The sequence below is a fragment of the Taudactylus pleione genome, unplaced genomic scaffold, assembly GCF_031769625.1.
Source record: "Taudactylus pleione unplaced genomic scaffold, aTauple2 ptg000095l, whole genome shotgun sequence".
Taxonomy (NCBI): Eukaryota; Metazoa; Chordata; class Amphibia; order Anura; family Myobatrachidae; genus Taudactylus; species Taudactylus pleione.
Genome location: NW_028284497.1, coordinates 29,144,279 through 29,162,477, shown reverse-complemented (window position 1 = coordinate 29,162,477; position 18,199 = coordinate 29,144,279). Strand labels below are relative to the sequence as shown.

Below are 18,199 nucleotides of genomic sequence, written 5' to 3'. Positions count from 1 at the left end.
CCAATGAACTTTGAAGTAGCATTAATCAAGTACAGTCTATAAAATAATAGGTAGAGATGACTGGTTGCTATGGGCAACTTCTCCACTGGTCCACTTCTCCACACTTTTCACTGCTTGATACATAAACCCCATATATCTGCTAATGTCATGTTTTATATGACCTTGCAGAAGATGGTAACCCTTTGTATTCAAGCTTTTATTGAACTATATAACCCAGCATGTCAGTAAAGCTGAAAGCCTGCCACAGCTGTGGAATTGTATCTGCCTTTATAAGGTTCATCTGTATACGAACAGTGAAGGCAGCCATTATCAGTTGCCTCACACCTCAGTTATGCCTTGCATGTGAATTGAAAGGGTGAATAATGGTTCAACCCACAAAATGGCTGCCTCCACAATGTACACAGAGCAGTTAGAAACCAGTCGGCGCTAGTTAGTTCAGAGGGAACTGAAGAGTGAGAATATTGAGGTTGATTAAGCAGCTGTTCCTGAGGAACTCTGTAGTTCCTCAATAGAAATAAGCAACAAAAAAATATATGAATCAGGAACTGCGCTATATCAATCACAACAATAATGTAGAAATATTTATTCAACCTGTATCTGTATAAAAAATTTATTTTATGACATAAAATAAAGTATTAATATAAAAAAAACAGGACAGGTGTAATTCAGCCTATACAGACAATAATTCTTATATAAAAACTGTAAGATTATTCCCAATGACATGTAGAGCGATCCAAAAATAAATAAAAATAGATAGAGTCCTCCATATATTAATTAGTATCAATATTCCAAATGTGTTGCAGGGAAAGAGAAAATTCCATTGATACAAAGACACTTTAAATGTGAAACAATGTTGTCTCCATCAGAGTGCAATATGCAGTAATTGCCAGTGTTCCATATGAGTAGCCACAGATAGATGGTATAATCATGCTATTTGATCACTGCAGTGATGAAATTACCGGGAGTAAAGAAATGCATTAGGAGACTTCCTGTTCCTCCATCCTTTCTATATGATCACGCCAAAGGTTGCACGGACCTGCTCGGGGAAGCCTGTTCATTCTGAGCATGTTGACATTCTGAACCCTAGGAAACGTAGATGGAGAAGGGAGAGAATATGAAGCTTGTACACTTTTGGATTCCAAAGTGTCTCAAACTATATATGGACTGGAATATATTGCATCTGGCATTAACTGGGTCAAGAGATCTTTTCTCTCCCACCCCACCTCCACTTACCCTGGCTGTGTCATCTTTCAGCTGGCTCTCAGCTTTTCCGTGGCTCGCCACTTCACTCTGTCCTGCATGTTTTAGTCTCAGGGTGGACCTTATTGAATTATTACACAGCTATTTATGAATATCTCAGAAATAATTAATTAGAGTATTTTAATGAGCTGACAATTTTTCATGTACCGCATTTCAGGATGGACACATAGCCCTGCACCTTGCTGTCAGAAGATGTCAGATGGAAGTACTTAAAACCTTGATCAGTCAGGGATGCTATGTAGACTTCCAGGATCGCCATGGTAACACACCATTGCATGTCGCCTGCAAAGATGGCAATATCCCTATTGTAATGGCACTGTGTGAAGCTAACTGTAATTTAGACATTACTAACAAGGTGAGTTTTTGATGACACTAATTCTAAATATCCTCTATAAATAGTTGTATCAAATTACTTAATTTGAAGAATAAAAATATTATTTAATTTTCAAAATTAAGATTTTTCCCATATGTTGATTTGTGGTTGGTATGTCTTATTGCAACAGTTTCTTTTGCTTTGTACACACCATTCCAAAATGATTGATATACCAAACACAGGGCTTTTTGGCCCAATTTTTAAGTATTTGAATTGTGTGATGAGTTGCCATAATTATTGTAACATATCTTCTTTTGTAGTGTATTGGTGTTATGACATTCGTTAATTGTTACACAACTGTAAAAGCTAAGTAGAATGTAGCTATGATTTGTGCGTTTCACTCTGATGATCAAAGCTGGGTACACACTACAATCAGTCATATGATCTATTGTTCTGTTGCAAATCGGAAAGATATATCATACCGTGTGTATGACCCAATCAGTCGTTCTGCACAGCAGATGGGACGATGCAATGAATGACACCATTCTGCTACATGCAGTATGGAATGATACATTGCACCGGCGTACATGTAATATGTACGGCGCTCGCAATGTACTGTTACATCTCATTGTTTTGTTGCTGGGTACACACTATCCATCTTATCACAAATTATCTGTGATACATTTGTGTAACTTTCATGTATCTGCTAAGGGTTAGTTAAGTTTGTCCAAAGTTGTGTTTTGTCTTATTGCAAAACAGCATTATTTCAAAAACTACGTAATACTTCACAGTCATAGAATGTTTATTCATTCAAAGAAAACCCAATGTCATTGGAGCTTACAATGTCCTTGCTACAGGCACACACACACTTACCCGGACCTATTTAGTCAGAAGCCAGGTAACCGCAGTGTGTCTTTGGACCATGCGAGGACACAGAAAGGAAGATAGCAGAACATGCAGACCCTACTGAAGTGGTTTTTTAATTGATTTTACAGTAAATATTGCAAACCTAGCTTTCTATATACATGTGTTAAAGTTAGAGGAAGCAGACATGTTTGCGTTGCTCATTAATTAAAAAAATATCTATTATGAAGAGAAACTAATACAATTAATAAAGCAAAAACTGCACGTTAAGGTAGCACATGTGAGATTCACTGTTTTATTTATAACCGTTTACAAAACTTTATTTCTCTATTACTGTGTTTGGATTTTTGAATAAGAGACCTGCTGAACATGCAAACTTTTAGAGGGGTATTTTTTGCTCAAGCAAAAAAAGAAAAGACAAATTATGCCTATTCTTGGTGCCCCAGAATAGGTATAATTTGTCTTTTCTTTTTTTGCTTCGAGCAAAAAATACCCCTCTATGTGTATAGCACAAATCCTATGGGTGCACCACCAACCAAGAGTTATCCAGGATTTCCCCAGTGATAAACCCTCATGTTGGTTCTGAAATGATTTAATTATAACCATTTTATTTCCAATTAGATTCACTACTAGTGCGGACTCATTCCCCTTATTACTCATGCAAACTTTTACACAGACTGTGTGCAAGACCATTAATGCTATCACTACACCTGGAACTGGCCAGCTTCATATTCCCATACCAATCTTACTACAACTAGCAAAACTTAGGGCCAAATGTAGTAGGGTTCAGGATTCTGAAAGTACCGAGATTTCGGCGAGTTAGCAGTCACTGTTTAGTAAAGCAAAACCAACCTGGCTGGTTGCTAACTCCCGAAAATCTCAGTAGTTTCAGAATCCTGCACCCTATTACATATGTCCCTTGATAAATAGGCCCAGATTTCAACAAGTGATGTTTACTCGTTACAAATCTTAAATGATGCTCCAACCAATCAACTCCTCAGTGTCATTTTTCAAACACATGACCGTTAGGAGCTGATTGGTCAGAGCACCATTTAAGATCAGTAACGAGTGATGAGAAGAATATCACTCGTTGATAAATCTGGACCATAGTATCTTGGACTTGTCATTCGCTGGGTTGCTGTTGTATTTAACAGAAAGCAAAAAAAAAAAGAAATAATCCTAGACTAAAATATATAAAGATTTTAATAAAGTGAAATTGGTTCTTGAACTTAAACATATGTGTTAAATAGTTAATACAGCGAAGATTAAATAGTTATAGCAACTTAAGCACCCCTCATTGTTTTATATCTGGAATAAAAAAGAGGGGTGGTCGCTTATTATGCTGTAATCATTAGTATGTTATCTTATATGTTTAAGTACTCTACAACATAACAGAGTGCATTTCTTGTTTCGTAGTATGGCCGTACACCTTTACACCTTGCAGCAAATAATGGTATTCTAGAAGTTGTTCGCTATCTCTGCCTCTGTGGTGCAAACGTGGAAGCAATGACCGTGGTATGGAAATCTTATGTGTCTTTCAGTGAACTATAAATGTGAAATTACAGTGTGTCATGTAAGGCAATTAGCGCACATGTAAGACATGTTGGTAAGTGTGGAAGAATGGAAGATGGCTGCTATGGGTCTGTGTGTGCATTCGGCCATAGGCCATACTAATAGGCCTTAGTGACACCAGAAGTGACCCAGTTACTGTATGTATGTGGCCAGCTTAAAGATAAAGTAAAACCATTGTTTTAGTTTAATGTAATCAAGAAATAACAAGAGTGTTTATACTTAACAAAAAGTCCATAAGTTTTTCAGCAGTAGGTTGCAGTAGGTTGCCATGTGTGAGAGAAGTATCTTTCTAACACAGCAGGCGTGAATGATGGCGGCTTTCTTTAAAGGATTGCCCTGAAAGACTTACTAGATTTGTGTAGTTATTTCACTATAATGTAGATCATTGCATTCTCAATTATTTTTTATTTATTTTTTACCTTTATTACAACCCAACAAGTTAATGATGTACTAAAGGGTATGCAGTCAGGAAGCCGATGGTCGAAATGCCGACCAGCGGCTTCCCGACTGTCATATCTCGGCAAGGTACTAATGATAGTCGTCGAAATCCCGACGCCTATCATTAGCCATACACTGCGAGACCGACGCCCGGCATACCGAACGAAGGTAAGCCGGGTGGTGCCAGCGGACAGCCGCGGGGGGGGGGAGGGTTAGGTTAGGGGCTCCTGGAGGGGACTTAGGTTTAGGCATCCCCCCGGGGGGGTTAGGTTTAGGGTGGGGGAGGGGAGGTTAGGTTTAGGCACCCATGGGGGGAGGTTAGGCACTTGGGGGGGAGGTTAGGGTTAGGCACCCCTAAGGGAGGGATAGGGTTAGGGGGGGGAAGGGTTAGGGATAGATTAGATACTTACCCTGTCGGGATCTGGTCCTTTCTAGCTTCCGGCATCTGTATTACATCCGCTGAGATATAATACCGATTCCGTTCTAAAGATGTGGTTGGAAATTCAGATGTCTACTATCTATAGCGCACATTGTGCCAATTGTAATAGGGTGAGGGATTCTGAAACTGCTGACATTTTGGTGAGTTAGCAGTCAGATTTAACCAACCTAGTTTTGCCTTACTAAACATCGCCACTTTAAATCTGACTGGTAACTTGAGAAAATCTCGTCAGTTTCAGCATCCTGCACCCTATTGTATTTTGCCCATAGTATGTTCCTTATTAGCAGAGCTGCAATGGAATGCCAATGTATTTTCCCTTCATTGTTTATATCTTAAAATGTGCCATTTGTGGGTTTAGAGGTTGTATTGTATTTACAAATAATTAAGAATGTTGTGTAAAGGTTTTATTTTGTAGTTTAATTTATATTAAACTGCACTTTTTGTACTAGTTATTAAGAAGAGGTTATTGTGTCTCTATTTAGATGGCACCGTTGTTTTGTTGGTTTCCATGTGTTTATATGTGACCCTCATTTCCAGGAAAAGTCCTGGTTTGAGGTTTTGTCCTGGGATATGTTTGTGTGCACCAGGGTCAGTGTAGACTGTGCCACATGTGATGTGCTCAGATGCATCTGCCTAGCAGTCAAGCGTCCATGGATTTGTTTTGTAAATGTTGCCAACTATGTCATCTGTAATTGAGTGTCAGGAGGGCAATGATGATCCTCCTCTTGGCAGTTGCTGATGCCATGTAACCTGCACAATCCTCATTTGTTGGGGATATTACAGTATTCTGTTCATTGAGGACATATGGATTTACTTTAGCTTTCATGCAATTATTGTGTTTACGTGTGTGCAGCAGTTTTTTGTGTTAAGTTATTTATTAATTAAATGTTTAAATACTATTATTACGCAACAATAGCTTTGACATTCCTTACTTTCAGGTAATTGACCTCTTTTTTTGAAAGTCAGCAGACATTCTTCCTCTCTCTTCTCTAACTTCAGTCGCCTATTGATTTTAAATTATCCTTTATGTATTTTTAAATGGACAAATGTAATAAATGATCTATTTGTGGTTCTGACATCATGCCAGGCCAGCCTCCTAAGTGGACAGGTTTAGGAACCCTTGTAATAAATGGTGGAAAGGAATTTTTATGATCTTTTCCTTTATTTCCTGATAGGATGGAAAAACGGCAGAAGATCTCGCCAAGGCGGAACAGCACGAGCCTGTTGTCAGTTTGCTAGCAAGGCTTCGAAAGGTCAGTGCTTTTACAGGACACTGTAATTTGTTTCAGACACTCTGGATATTATTTAGCAATTCTGTTTAAAAGTAAAGAGTGCGATCCCTTCTGTGTATTATTTCTGCTATGCACTTACAAATTAAACATGTCCTTCTTCCATCTTTTATCAGGGATGTGCCGGCTCGGATTTGCAGGCCGGGTTCAGATTTTTCCCTCCAAAAATCGGGTCTCAGTAAGAGGCCCATGAAAGATTACGTTTTGCCTCTTTCTGAGACCCGATTTTTGGAGGGAAAAATCCGAATCCGGCATGCAAATCCGAACTAATCCGAGCCTGCACATCCCTAATAAATATATAATTAAAGGATAATAATATTATTATAGTAGGTGAGAAGGTGGATCTCTTAGCGCAAAAAACCTCAGCAGCTTAGACACTTTAAAATGGGGTAATCCCTTTCCCCAGGAATAGAAAACACAATATAAAATTCTTTAAAGTGACACTAGCGCTTAAGGTTAAAAAATATATTTAATGAATATAGAATAAATAAGACAAAATTTCCCACATTGCTTAAGGGAAAATGAATAAAAAACAAATAGCAGCAGAGTATACAGTGAATGTACAGTACATGTAGATAAAGCAGCAGAATATGCAATGAATGTTAGGAACGAAGTAGTCCATAAACTTAAGTCCCATATGTGATACAATGCATACCGTGTGACGTAGGTGAGTGTCTATTTAGGTGGGGAAACAGGGGATCTGGATAGCACCCTGGTCCAGACACTCACAGGCTTAAAGGATGTGATCCTGCAGACTAGCGCCGACGCGTTTCGAGCTGGAAGCTCTTTATCAAGGCTGTGTGCAGGTCAGCATGAGTTCTCCAGGAGAAGCACATGAGGGAAGAGGTCCCTGCTCATGAGAGCTTACATTCTAAAGGGGAGGGGCAGACACAGGCATGACACATAAGGGGAAGATAGGGAGGAGAGTGTATTATGTGGGTTAGGATGAGAGCTGGAAGGACTTGATGAAGTAGTGGGTCTTGAGAGCCTGTTTGAAGATATACAGTGAGGTGGAGAGTCTGATAGAGAGGGGGAGAGAGTTCCAAAGGTAGGGAGCAGCACGGGCAAAATCTTGGATGTGAGAGTGGGAGGAAGTAATCAGTTGGCAAGAGAGGCGGCATGCATATGTTGAGTGAAGTGGACGGGCGGGAGTGTGAGGGGAGATGAGGTCAGAGATGTATGTGGGAGAGGATTTGGTGAGGGCTTTCTAGGTGAGTGTAAGAACCTTGAATTGGCATCTGAAGGGGAGCCAGTGTAGGGCTGGAAGGAGACATATTTTTGCGATAGGGCTCTCCTCTATTTATTTATTTTTTGTTTATTTTGTTTACTTATTTTGTGAATATTTATTGGTGAATGTCATTACAGTTTCTTTATTGAATTTATTCTTTAATCAAATAGAGATGTCCAGTTTGATTATTCTGGATCTAAGGGATGTATTTTTATTTATTGCAATTCATTTTGTATTTATCTTTATTATTTTTTATTATGTTAGTTGTTGATTTATATTTTTTCTATTATTATTTAATTGGACTTGTATAGTTAGCACCTGGCTGTAATTATTGATTCATGTATGGACTTGTTTTCCATACTTCCTGTTTCTCTGATTGATGGGCGGTCCTTCAGTGTATGACTGGTATAAAGAGGAGGCCTGTGAGACATGGGGTGATGGTCTTCACTTGGAGGTTTTGTGCATTGGATGTGATGTCTTGACAAAGGCCCAGAAGGGACTGAAACGTTGATTTTATCTGCAATGTATTTGTGAGTTACTATTAAATAATTAACTGCTGAAAGATTTACTGGAGAGTGCCTATGTTCTGGATTATTATATCTTTGGACTACCTGTCCCTCATGGAGCACCAACCTGTTGAAACATTTAGTTTGGAGCGTGGACATTGCGAATATATATATCAATCGGGAAGCCAGCTACCTTAATACCAGCAGACGGCTTCCCGACTGTCATATCCCAGCGAGGGTGAAATGCCGGGCGTCTAGATGTGGACGCCTGACATTTCCCCGAAGCCGGGAGTCAGGCGTCCGGCATCCCGATCGAAGGGATGCCGGGCGCCGCAAGCGGACAGCCGCGGGGGGTGGGGAGGGTTAGGTTTAGGGCATCCGGGGGGGACTTAGGGTTAGGCACCCCCCGGGGGACTTAGGTTTAGGCAGCGGGAAGGGGGGGTTAGGGTTAGGCACTTACAGGGGGGATTAGGGTTAGGCACCCCTAAGGAGGGTTAGGTTAGAACATACTTACCTATCGAAGATCGGGATTTCCAGTGCTGTCGGGCATCCGCTGCCGGGAACCCTGCTGTGGTCGGCCAGGCGCTGCCGGGAATTGAACCATGCGGCCGGCAGTATTTCATACCGATTATATATATATATATATATATATATATATATATATATATGTGTGTGTGTGTATCTGCAGTTTTAATATTCCACTTGTTCCAATTGCCGAATTTGTCATCTGACACTGTTTAGAATTCAAGAGATTTTCTGAGGACTTGTTCATATATTTGCATTCTTCAATACTACAGGCATATGTAGCCTTTGTGCAGTAGAGGGTGCTAGGGCACAGTGTCATTTGGAGACATCTTTTCTCTTCATCGCTTACCCATGTCTGCAGGAATGTGTCTCACAGAGGAGGTGAGATGATGTATTTGTACTGGAGACCTGGGTAGGGATGGAACCTTTTTTTTGTACTTAAAAATAAGGATAGGAGAGGACTAATGTCAAAATCATACATGTTATTTGACTGTTATAGTACAAGAGACATAACCAGCTGTGTAAATCAGTTATTGCCAATAGGTGCTGTACACAGTTCAATGAAGGCTTTGTTACACCTGGAGGCTACAGACCTCCACATCCTGGTCTGTCTCATGATGGCATTGCTGGGGTCTCCCCACTCTGGAGTCTTATTAGACCAATATTTAATCCCACTTAGTTGCAAACCTGGGCAAAGCAAATTTGCTAACTGAATTCTACAAAAAGACTATTTGGAACATGCACAAATTGCTTATGGATGATTTGTTAACTGCCGATACTGTTGTACTTTTCCGAATTTAATAATAAGGTATTTGCATGTAAAAGTATGTTACAATTCCGTTTCTCCAAAGATGGCTACAATAAATGGGACTGCTAATTTCATAAAGCATAAGGATGTGCAATCTAGCAGGACATAAATTCTGGAAATCTTTACAAGCTAAAGATGCCCAGTGATTGAGAGGGCTACTGGACTTTAATAAGGACACCCAATGTAATTTGCTTTATGAAGTGTAATTTAGGATTCTGGAAAATACGAATTCCTTTTACAAATTAGCGTACTGAAAACCAAATTAAATCTGAATCGTAATTTAGATTTTAAAATGATTGACTGTTCTATGTAACTTTAGCTCCTGAAAGCAATAGATTAGGTTTCAGATTTAATTTTCCATATCCCAAGGATTAAGCTGAAGGCCAAACCCTCCTGGATTCCATACATCCCTAACTGAAAGTATACAATGGGGCTTATTATGTTGTAGTTATTAGGCATGGTACAAGAAATAAAACTGTCATGACTAGATACCATTTTTTAGCAGTGAAATTAAAGACAGCTAATTAGTTCCTATGCTTCACAGTATGTGTGGTCTGCTCGCGCTTTTTTATGGAATAAGCCCCAACGTCCGTGCCCTGCTCGTGCTGAAGGGAAGCATTGTTCACATGTAACCAATGCAGTACAACACTGCAGGGATACCTCCTGTAGGAAATGTCAGCCTCTGTCAAGGATGTGCTTATTCCATTTATCCTTCCAGCCCATATATGTAAGGCGTAACACTAATAGGATTAAACAGCCTGTGTTACTGTCAGCCCTGTTATGGCTTTCTCCGTAGCCGAGTTGACAGGAAATAAAAACAGAAACAATGTGACGACTTTATTTTTTTTTATATAGATATTTTTTTTGCATAAGTATTAGTGTTTGGCCATGTTTCTGCTAATATTAACTCACTGCTTTAAAATTGCGAAATTATGGTAACTACAATAACATATACAAGAAGTAAAACAAACTACACCCAAAACAAACTTTGTAAAGACTTTACACTGGTGCAGTGTTTATCTAAAAAAAAAAAAAGTCAGAATTGAGATTGGTGCATCTATTCGTCATATCTAGCCAATATAGTACAATATTTAATAATAGTAACTTACTTTATAAACCTTCAATTTATAATATGGAAATACCATTAGAGACCACTATTATATAGTATTTGTATCCCTAACCACACTGCTTAATAATATCAGTCTTTATATGTAGTGATCTGCTAAACTGCATGGCACACATCATTGCCTGTAAAATGAACATACTGTGCTACTTACTATATGGAGCGTTTAACCCTACGAGGAAGCAGCGATTGTCCTGTTTAGACTACAGTATATAATACACACATATAATTTGTTGACTGGTTCGCATGGGCTAGTTTTCTATGCACTGTGAAATGGAGTCATCTCACGTGAATTGAACTTTACTTTGGCATCTTTATTTCTGGTGTAATTGTTGCACATTCATTTAGTGAAAAAACAAAAGCCAATAAGAAATCATCAAATACTGAATTGTTAACTCTGCTTTGGCATTTGGCTTAGCCTATATTCTTTTGTCTCGTGATGGAGAACACGGCAATTCCTTATTGCTCAGTCAAGTGTCTGGTAGCATAACATAAAGTTCATTCAAAATGAAAATGTCATCTCAGAATCAAAGTGGAAATATTCTGAAGGGGTTGGGTATGAAATCCTGGCTGTCGGGATGCCGCTGGTCAGAATACCGACTATGGCATCCCGACAGCCAGAAATCCCGACACCCATAAAGAACGACGGTATGTGTCTTCCTAACCCTAACCCATGCCCCCCCCGCCCATGTCCTAAGCCTAACCTCCCCCTCTCTGTATCCTAAACCTAACACCCCCTCCCCACACCCTAAACCTAAGCTCCCTTTCCCTGCACGCTAATTCTAACCCACACTCCCCCTAGTGCCTAACCCTAACCCCGCACCCTAACCTTACCTTTAAAACCCTGAAACTTACCTTCGGGATCCTTGCGGTTGGGATACTGGTGCTGAGATCCCGACCTGTCGGGATTTCGGCACCGGTATTTAAACCGTCGGCATCGCGCACGCCGGGATGTCTACTACATACCTTCTGAATTATATAAAAGGTAGACGTTGTGTTTTATGAAGAGTTTATTAATTGAGGAATGATCTCAACTATTCAATTATTAAACCAAATTGATCATCCAAAATAGACCCCTATTATATTAAAATAATAACCAAGTATAAGGTCAGAACATGTCGACATATTGTCCCTGGTGGCCCAGCAGTGACTTACCTGCTCCTGACAGCTGCAGCGGCTCCATTACAGCTTCTGGGTGCCGGCGGTCATGTGACCCTCCCTTCTGAGTCAGACCTCAAACCTTTTTGGGAATTCACAAGCTGTTTGTTAGCACAAAGGGTTAATGTCAGCAGCTTATATACCGTGTTAGCAGCTCGGATGGGGCCAGGCAACTGATGTGGCCCCATGCAGCAGCCACATGTGCAGATTCGGGCCCTTTACACACACTGTGCTGTGTGCAGGAAGCTTAAGGAACTGCTTTGGAGACCTAAATTTCTATTTAAAGTGGAGATATAGAAATTTGGGTGAAGGGGCATTTATAAGAGAAATAAAGGCTACGTTTAATCTGAAATTTGAATACAGGTTTAGAGAATATTAGTCCATTATAAACAAAAAATCTATGTGTCAGAAAGGTATCTACTTCATCTGTGTTCGTTGTTTTGTCACTATATAAGCAAGGTCACATTTTAACACGGTCTGCCTGACACACGAGACAAGAGAAAAGTACATTGCAAATGTAGGACATTAATATAAAATGTGTTTTCCGTTATCCTCAGGACACATATAGAAGTCTCTTTATTCAGCAGCTGAGACCTTCTCAAAGCCCGCAGCCAAGGATAAAGATGAAGTTATTTGGACATGTCGGGTCTGGGAAGACTGCACTGGTGGAGTCTCTAAAATGTGGGCTTATTCGCAGTTTTTTCAGGAGGCGCAGACCTCGACTTGCATCCACTAATTCGACCCGCTTTCCTTCATCCCCGCTGTCTTCCAAAACCTCAGGTAGGACTGAGGTCTTATAAAACTCTTGTTTTGCTTTGCATTAATTGCTTTTAATGGGCGACATGTAGCATAGCATGAATAGTCCCAAAGATTGTAATACATTCCATAGGTGTAGAATTTCTACTCACTGATAAATGGCACTTGTTATACTGGAGTGATTTGTATTCCTGCACTAGTGCGTAATAATAACAATACATGATATAATGACTTTGACACTCAAGTCAAGCTAAGTAAAGTGCTCAAATTACAAAAGAAAATGCTTTTAATCCAGTGATTTCTTACTGTGGAAAGCAACGCAGCTGTACAAGCACCTATTCATCACGCTGAACATGTTGGCATTGTTCAAATGAATAGAGATCATTTCAACAAGGGGAAGACCCCTAAAGTGTAAGTTGAAAAGAAACCTGAAATGACTAAAACGCAATAATATGCTTTAATCAGAGTAGGTTTAGAACAAATACATTCACTATTGCATTTTTTTTGCAAGTGTATTATTTATGGTACGTATGAAGAACACCCACAGCTTCTACAGTACTGTTTGTCACTTCAATTGGATAGATGCCAAGAGTAAATATATGAAATATAGCTCTAGTCAGTTATAGGTTAGAAGTTGCTATTGAAGTTAATCCTTCTGCAAGCAGCGTCTGGCCTGCTTCACCTACATAAGTGCTCATCCTGATTTAATACTGTACCCGTATTCTGCTGAGATTAAGGCAATTTGTTAGCATGTAAATGTGCAACCTTTGATTAAATTCCTAAGGAATCTATTACATATACTATATATTATAAGTAAAGCATCTCACAATTATTTGCCTGAATACAAGTAAATTAAATAGTCCACTTCTATCTTCATCATTTTAATTCACTTATGATACAAATATCCGTAACAGAATAATATATTTGCGGGAGCAGTATTATCTGTATATCAGGTCATTCACATAAAAAAGCTTGGCTTTGTTTAAATGTATGCCATTGCTATAAAGATAATCTTAGTAACTAATATTTAAAGGATATATAAACCTCATTTGAAATTGTATGCATTCTTCCACACCTTCATTGTAGAGCAAAGTGAAATCCTGTAATTCCCCATCTTCAATCACACTCAACTATTTCCACATTTCTTAGTTGGTGTACAGGGTCAGATTGTTATACTATATCAGATTACAATACATGAAATATTGTGTTTGTCTCTGTGTATAAATCTGTCAATCTACAACACTGTATGGGGCTGATTTAATTTCTTTATCGGTCGCCTTAACTAATGGGCGCCCGAAGGAGTAATTCAATGGTTGATTAGTTTGCGCGCCCGTGCCATGTGTGTGTGCCCAACAGCATCGGGTGTAGCCGCGCAAAGTGGCTAAACCCGTCTAAAGTACTGCTTTGGGCACCCAAACTCCCAATTTCTCACACATTTCTGCTAGCCACCACAGGAGGCTTCTAGCAGAAATGTGTCTACCCACAGCTATGAGCACCCAAACGGAGCAACGTTTGAATTGCTCCGTTTGGATGCCCATTAGTTAAGGCGCCCAATAAAATATTTGAATTCCCCCCCTAAAAGTAATTTCCATTACTCATGACCTTGAACAATTTTGGTTTTTAAACTGCTCAGAAGTAGTGCAAGATGATAAAAGAATGTACTGCCTTCCTAAACACTGACTGCTTTCTCTAAAAGATACTGTAGAGAACAGATGTACAGTAGTGACACCAAGCATTCAAGACCAGTAATCCCATACCAAGGAGATGGGCTGTTCAGAGCCCTATAATCTCTTCACACAGCTGTGAATGCTTTATGTACTAAATGCCATGGCATGATTCCTCAATCTGCCATTACAATGAAACACACTTCAACAAGCAGAGAGCAGTGTGTGACTGACATCACTGGAGGGTAACACAAAACTGTACAGGGCCAAAACTCAAGTTCTCTGTTTTTGATACATTTATTGTGCTCTTATGCAGCAGTAAGCAGTATTCATGCTGCTCATATGTTTTTGACAACTCATTATCCAGGGTTTCTCCATGCACCGCTCATTTGTAGACACTTTAAGAGCCTTCTGGGATCTCATCTCAGGAGAGGTTTCACCTGGTCGGACAATATCCAACTATCCCCTGTAGCACACCAGGAGATAAAGAATTGGAAAGTCATTACCCTGCCTCTCCTAGAACCCCCACCAAACATCTTAATCACCTAAGATGATTCCCTCACAGGCTGGAGGTAATTCACATGTGATAAAGCAGTAAAAGGCAAGTGGCCTCTTAGAACTGAGAACAGTCAAGTTATCCCTGGTCGCTCTGGTCCCTCCTCAGCTTCAACACATTCCTATTCAAATTTGGCTAGATAGCAGGACAGCTGTGTTGTACATAAACAAAATGGGTGGCACATGATTGCCAAGAGTCAATAGATATCTGGTGTTGGGCGCTACAAATATCACTTTGGCTGAGAAGTAAACGAGCTAGCAGATTCCTTGTCCAGGACATGCCTCACACTAGACAGTGTCCCTGAAGCCAGAGATCTTTCACAGCATTGTGACAACCTTTGGCCAGCCACAGTTGGACCTGTTTACAACCCCATCCAATACCCAGGTACCGACCTTCGTTTCCAGAATCTGGGCCCAAGCTGTCTTCCACTCGAGTGCAGTGTTGTTTCCATGGACATATCTCATCCTCCCATACGCCTTTCCTCCTCCAGGCTTGCGATTGTGGGTACTTCACAAATTCAGACAGAGTTCCCAAGATTATTGTAGTATATCCAGTCTGGCCCTCCAGAATTGTTCCCTCTACTCAATCACCTGCCCAAAGTAGCCAAACTTCCCTCCCTAGAACTGTCCAAAGAATGCTTCCAGGGGACCAAAGACCTCCTTCAGGAGTTACCAAAATGTATGTGGATGGTGATATTTCTCAATTGTTAACTGACTCAATGACCAGAACGTGATCTAGATATCATCAACAAATGTATTTCCTGGCAAACCACACACCCTACATCTCGCCCATCAACTCAACAAAAGATTTCCTCGCAAGCAGATATGATGCAGGCTTGGCTTCTGCCACCATACGCTCATATGGCTCTTCCCTTGCACTTCTAATTCGTGGACTTTCTGAGAATAAGCTATACCTTGGTTTCCTTAAAGTAATTTTCATTTCTAGGCCATCATGTCCACTACTTTACAACCTGGGACATCAAACCTTTTCTTGTTTTTTTGGCTACTATGTCTTTACGCTTCTATATTTCCTGTTTGTCCAGAAACTGGCATTTTTTTTGTTACTTTTGCAGTAAGAGGAGACTAACTTTCCCTTATAGACATTTCAGAACCCTGGTTGATTCGGACCTCTGTCGGTGTCCACATTATACTCAAGGGATACACAAAAACCAGTTCTATTCAAATCCCCTTAGTAGAGTTTGACCTGGTTAGACACGAGTCAGATATCACTCTTTGCCTAGTGGAATGTTTATCATCCTATCTCTCTATGACGACTTCAAACAGAGCCAAAATTTCCCAACTTTTCATTACCTGTTGTAAGCCTTTTCGTCCTGCCAGACCTTCCACGATACAAGGATGCATAGTTTCGGTTATGTGAGATTCTGGTATAGACACATCTCTGTTTAAAGGTCATTCCCTTCGCAGTGCTGCAGTCACTTCTGCAGCCGCCGAAGGTTCACCACTGCAATATATTATGCTCACTGGTCCTCCACTCGTACCTTTTGTTAAGCACTAATGGCGACCTTCCAATCCACAAAGGATCGAGTTTCTTAGACTAACCACCAGGTATGTGGTAGTCTACACACCAGACGTTGACAAGTGGCAAGCGTGCCGACAATAAAACAGTAGTTTGCAGGAATTTAGGGCCTGGCAACTTTCTTTGTTCTAAGGAATGGGATTGCCACCTAGTCTGTTGGTTTCTCTCTCCATTCCAATTATTCCTAGTATCTATTCTCTTCTTTGGTTACAGGTGCTCCAAAGTGTCACAAGAAAAAGCAGAGTCAACACCTATTGCGGCAAATTTGCCTGAAGTTTACCTTTCGTTTTACTGGTTCTAAGACTTTCTCATGATTGGACTGTTCCTTCAACTTATCAGTTGTTCCTCAATCCCTTTGTTGATTGGGTTTATCAATATTACTACTAAATACTGTTCACTCACTATCCATTAGTCTGCAGTCCTCCTTGGTATGCTAGTATAGTTCTGGATGTTACACTTTCCCGTTTCTCAGGATTGCCATCTGTAAACTTCTGTAAACTGTGCAGGGGACAGCCTCTAGCGTGCAGTTCATTGCACGTGACCAGCGTGCGTCAGTGCATGTAAAGGCTTGCCTATCCAAGCACGTGATTGACATGTGCGAATCAAGTAGCTGCACCAGCCTGAGAAGAAGGTGTGAAACTTTTTTTTTTTTTTTCTCTTTACCTTCTCCAGCCGCAGACGGGAGGCTTGCCCACCTAACCACCAGCTGTTGCTAGCTGGTAATCCTATTCTCTAGAACAGTGTTTCCCAAAGTCATTGCTCATGTAACACTAGCAGTGCATGGTTTCCATCTTTCCTAGTTGGTGCACAGGTATATTCATTACTGGCTGACACATTTTAGAAGATCCAGAGGTGGAGCTAATTATTTCACCTGTGATTCTGTGAAAACATGTACTGTTGAGTGCTCCCTGAGGAATGACTTTGGGAAACACTGCCCTAGAACAAAGACAGTTTGTAGGTGATAGATTCCTGCAATCTTCTGTTTCCGGTGTATAAAATCTGCTATTCACTTTAAAGCTATGGTGTGTTCTGCAGTAAATAAAGTATCTGTTTGTTGAGCACGTTAAGCAATTGCGGCAGAAGGTATTGACATTAGCATAAAATGTTACCACTATTTCATATCTTGTTGTTTGGCTCTTAGTTTCAGTGAGCATCTGTGACTTATACCCCGGCTGTGAAAATGTCAGTGTGAGGAGTCGGAGCATGATGTTCGAGCCAGGCCTGACTAAAGGAGTACTGGAAGTTTTTGTTTCACCGTCCCATCATCCTCACAGCTCTGCGGACGACCAGTCCACCAAAGCTATTGACATCCAAAATGCTAATCTGAATGGTATGATTTTACAGCATCGTGCATGCTTTAGGGTTTCTTTTTTTTCAGTTATGTTCAGTACCTTATTATTGCAGCAAGACTGTATAAGCTATAGACACCTATAGGATATTTTCATCATCACTTTTCCTGCATTAGATGGAGAGCTGTAAGTAATAAGGATAGCTAAATACAATAAACTCCTGGATAAAAGGACTTGTGACATTCCTATAATGTACAGGTATTGACCTAGCATGTGTCAGCAAATGCAGCACATAATAATAAATATGAGTAAAGTCTTGGTTATGTTTTACTTACTAAGGAGATCTAAAATGGCTATTAGCGTCATTTAAAAGAAAAAAGAAACCCCAGCACTTATATGTAAATTTAATGATACTAATATCAATTAAACTGTCAGACCCAGCAAAGAGGAAAAATGTGCTTGTGGTTGCTAATATAATAACCTTATAAACAGGTATAACACAAATTTAGAAATAGACCTCTGCGCTTGATATATATAGAGAGAGGAGCGGCATGAAATGATTCATACACTTTACAAATTGGCTATAAACAGTTTTAATAACTAATTAAATAAATTAGAATACATTGACCGGTCAAATAAAATCACAATAACCACCTATAATACATACACAAATATATAGAGAAAGCAACGTTGGAAAATTTTATATTAATAAAAACATTTAGCTTAAATAGCAGCACTATATTTAAATAGGATTGGTTCAAGGATTAGTTTTTGGATGGTTTATGATCCATAAACCATCCAAAAATATTTTCAGAGTCCAAAAATATGTAAGAAACAAAAAAGGAGGATAGTTTTAAATCATCCACATCTGTAGT

The 18,199-nt window shown here is 39.8% G+C and overlaps 1 protein-coding gene across 1 annotated transcript in view; it reads left to right on the top strand.

Moving 5' to 3' along the window:
• Window positions 1-18,199, top strand: part of DAPK1 (death associated protein kinase 1) — a 188,652-nt gene that overhangs the window by 143,489 nt on the left and 26,964 nt on the right. The window contains exons 17-21 of the mRNA XM_088470085.1: window positions 1,418-1,615; window positions 3,854-3,952; window positions 6,062-6,139; window positions 12,081-12,303; window positions 17,177-17,365. Coding sequence (XP_088326211.1) covers window positions 1,418-1,615; window positions 3,854-3,952; window positions 6,062-6,139; window positions 12,081-12,303; window positions 17,177-17,365 — 787 coding nt within the window. The remainder of the gene's footprint in view (window positions 1-1,417; window positions 1,616-3,853; window positions 3,953-6,061; window positions 6,140-12,080; window positions 12,304-17,176; window positions 17,366-18,199) is intronic.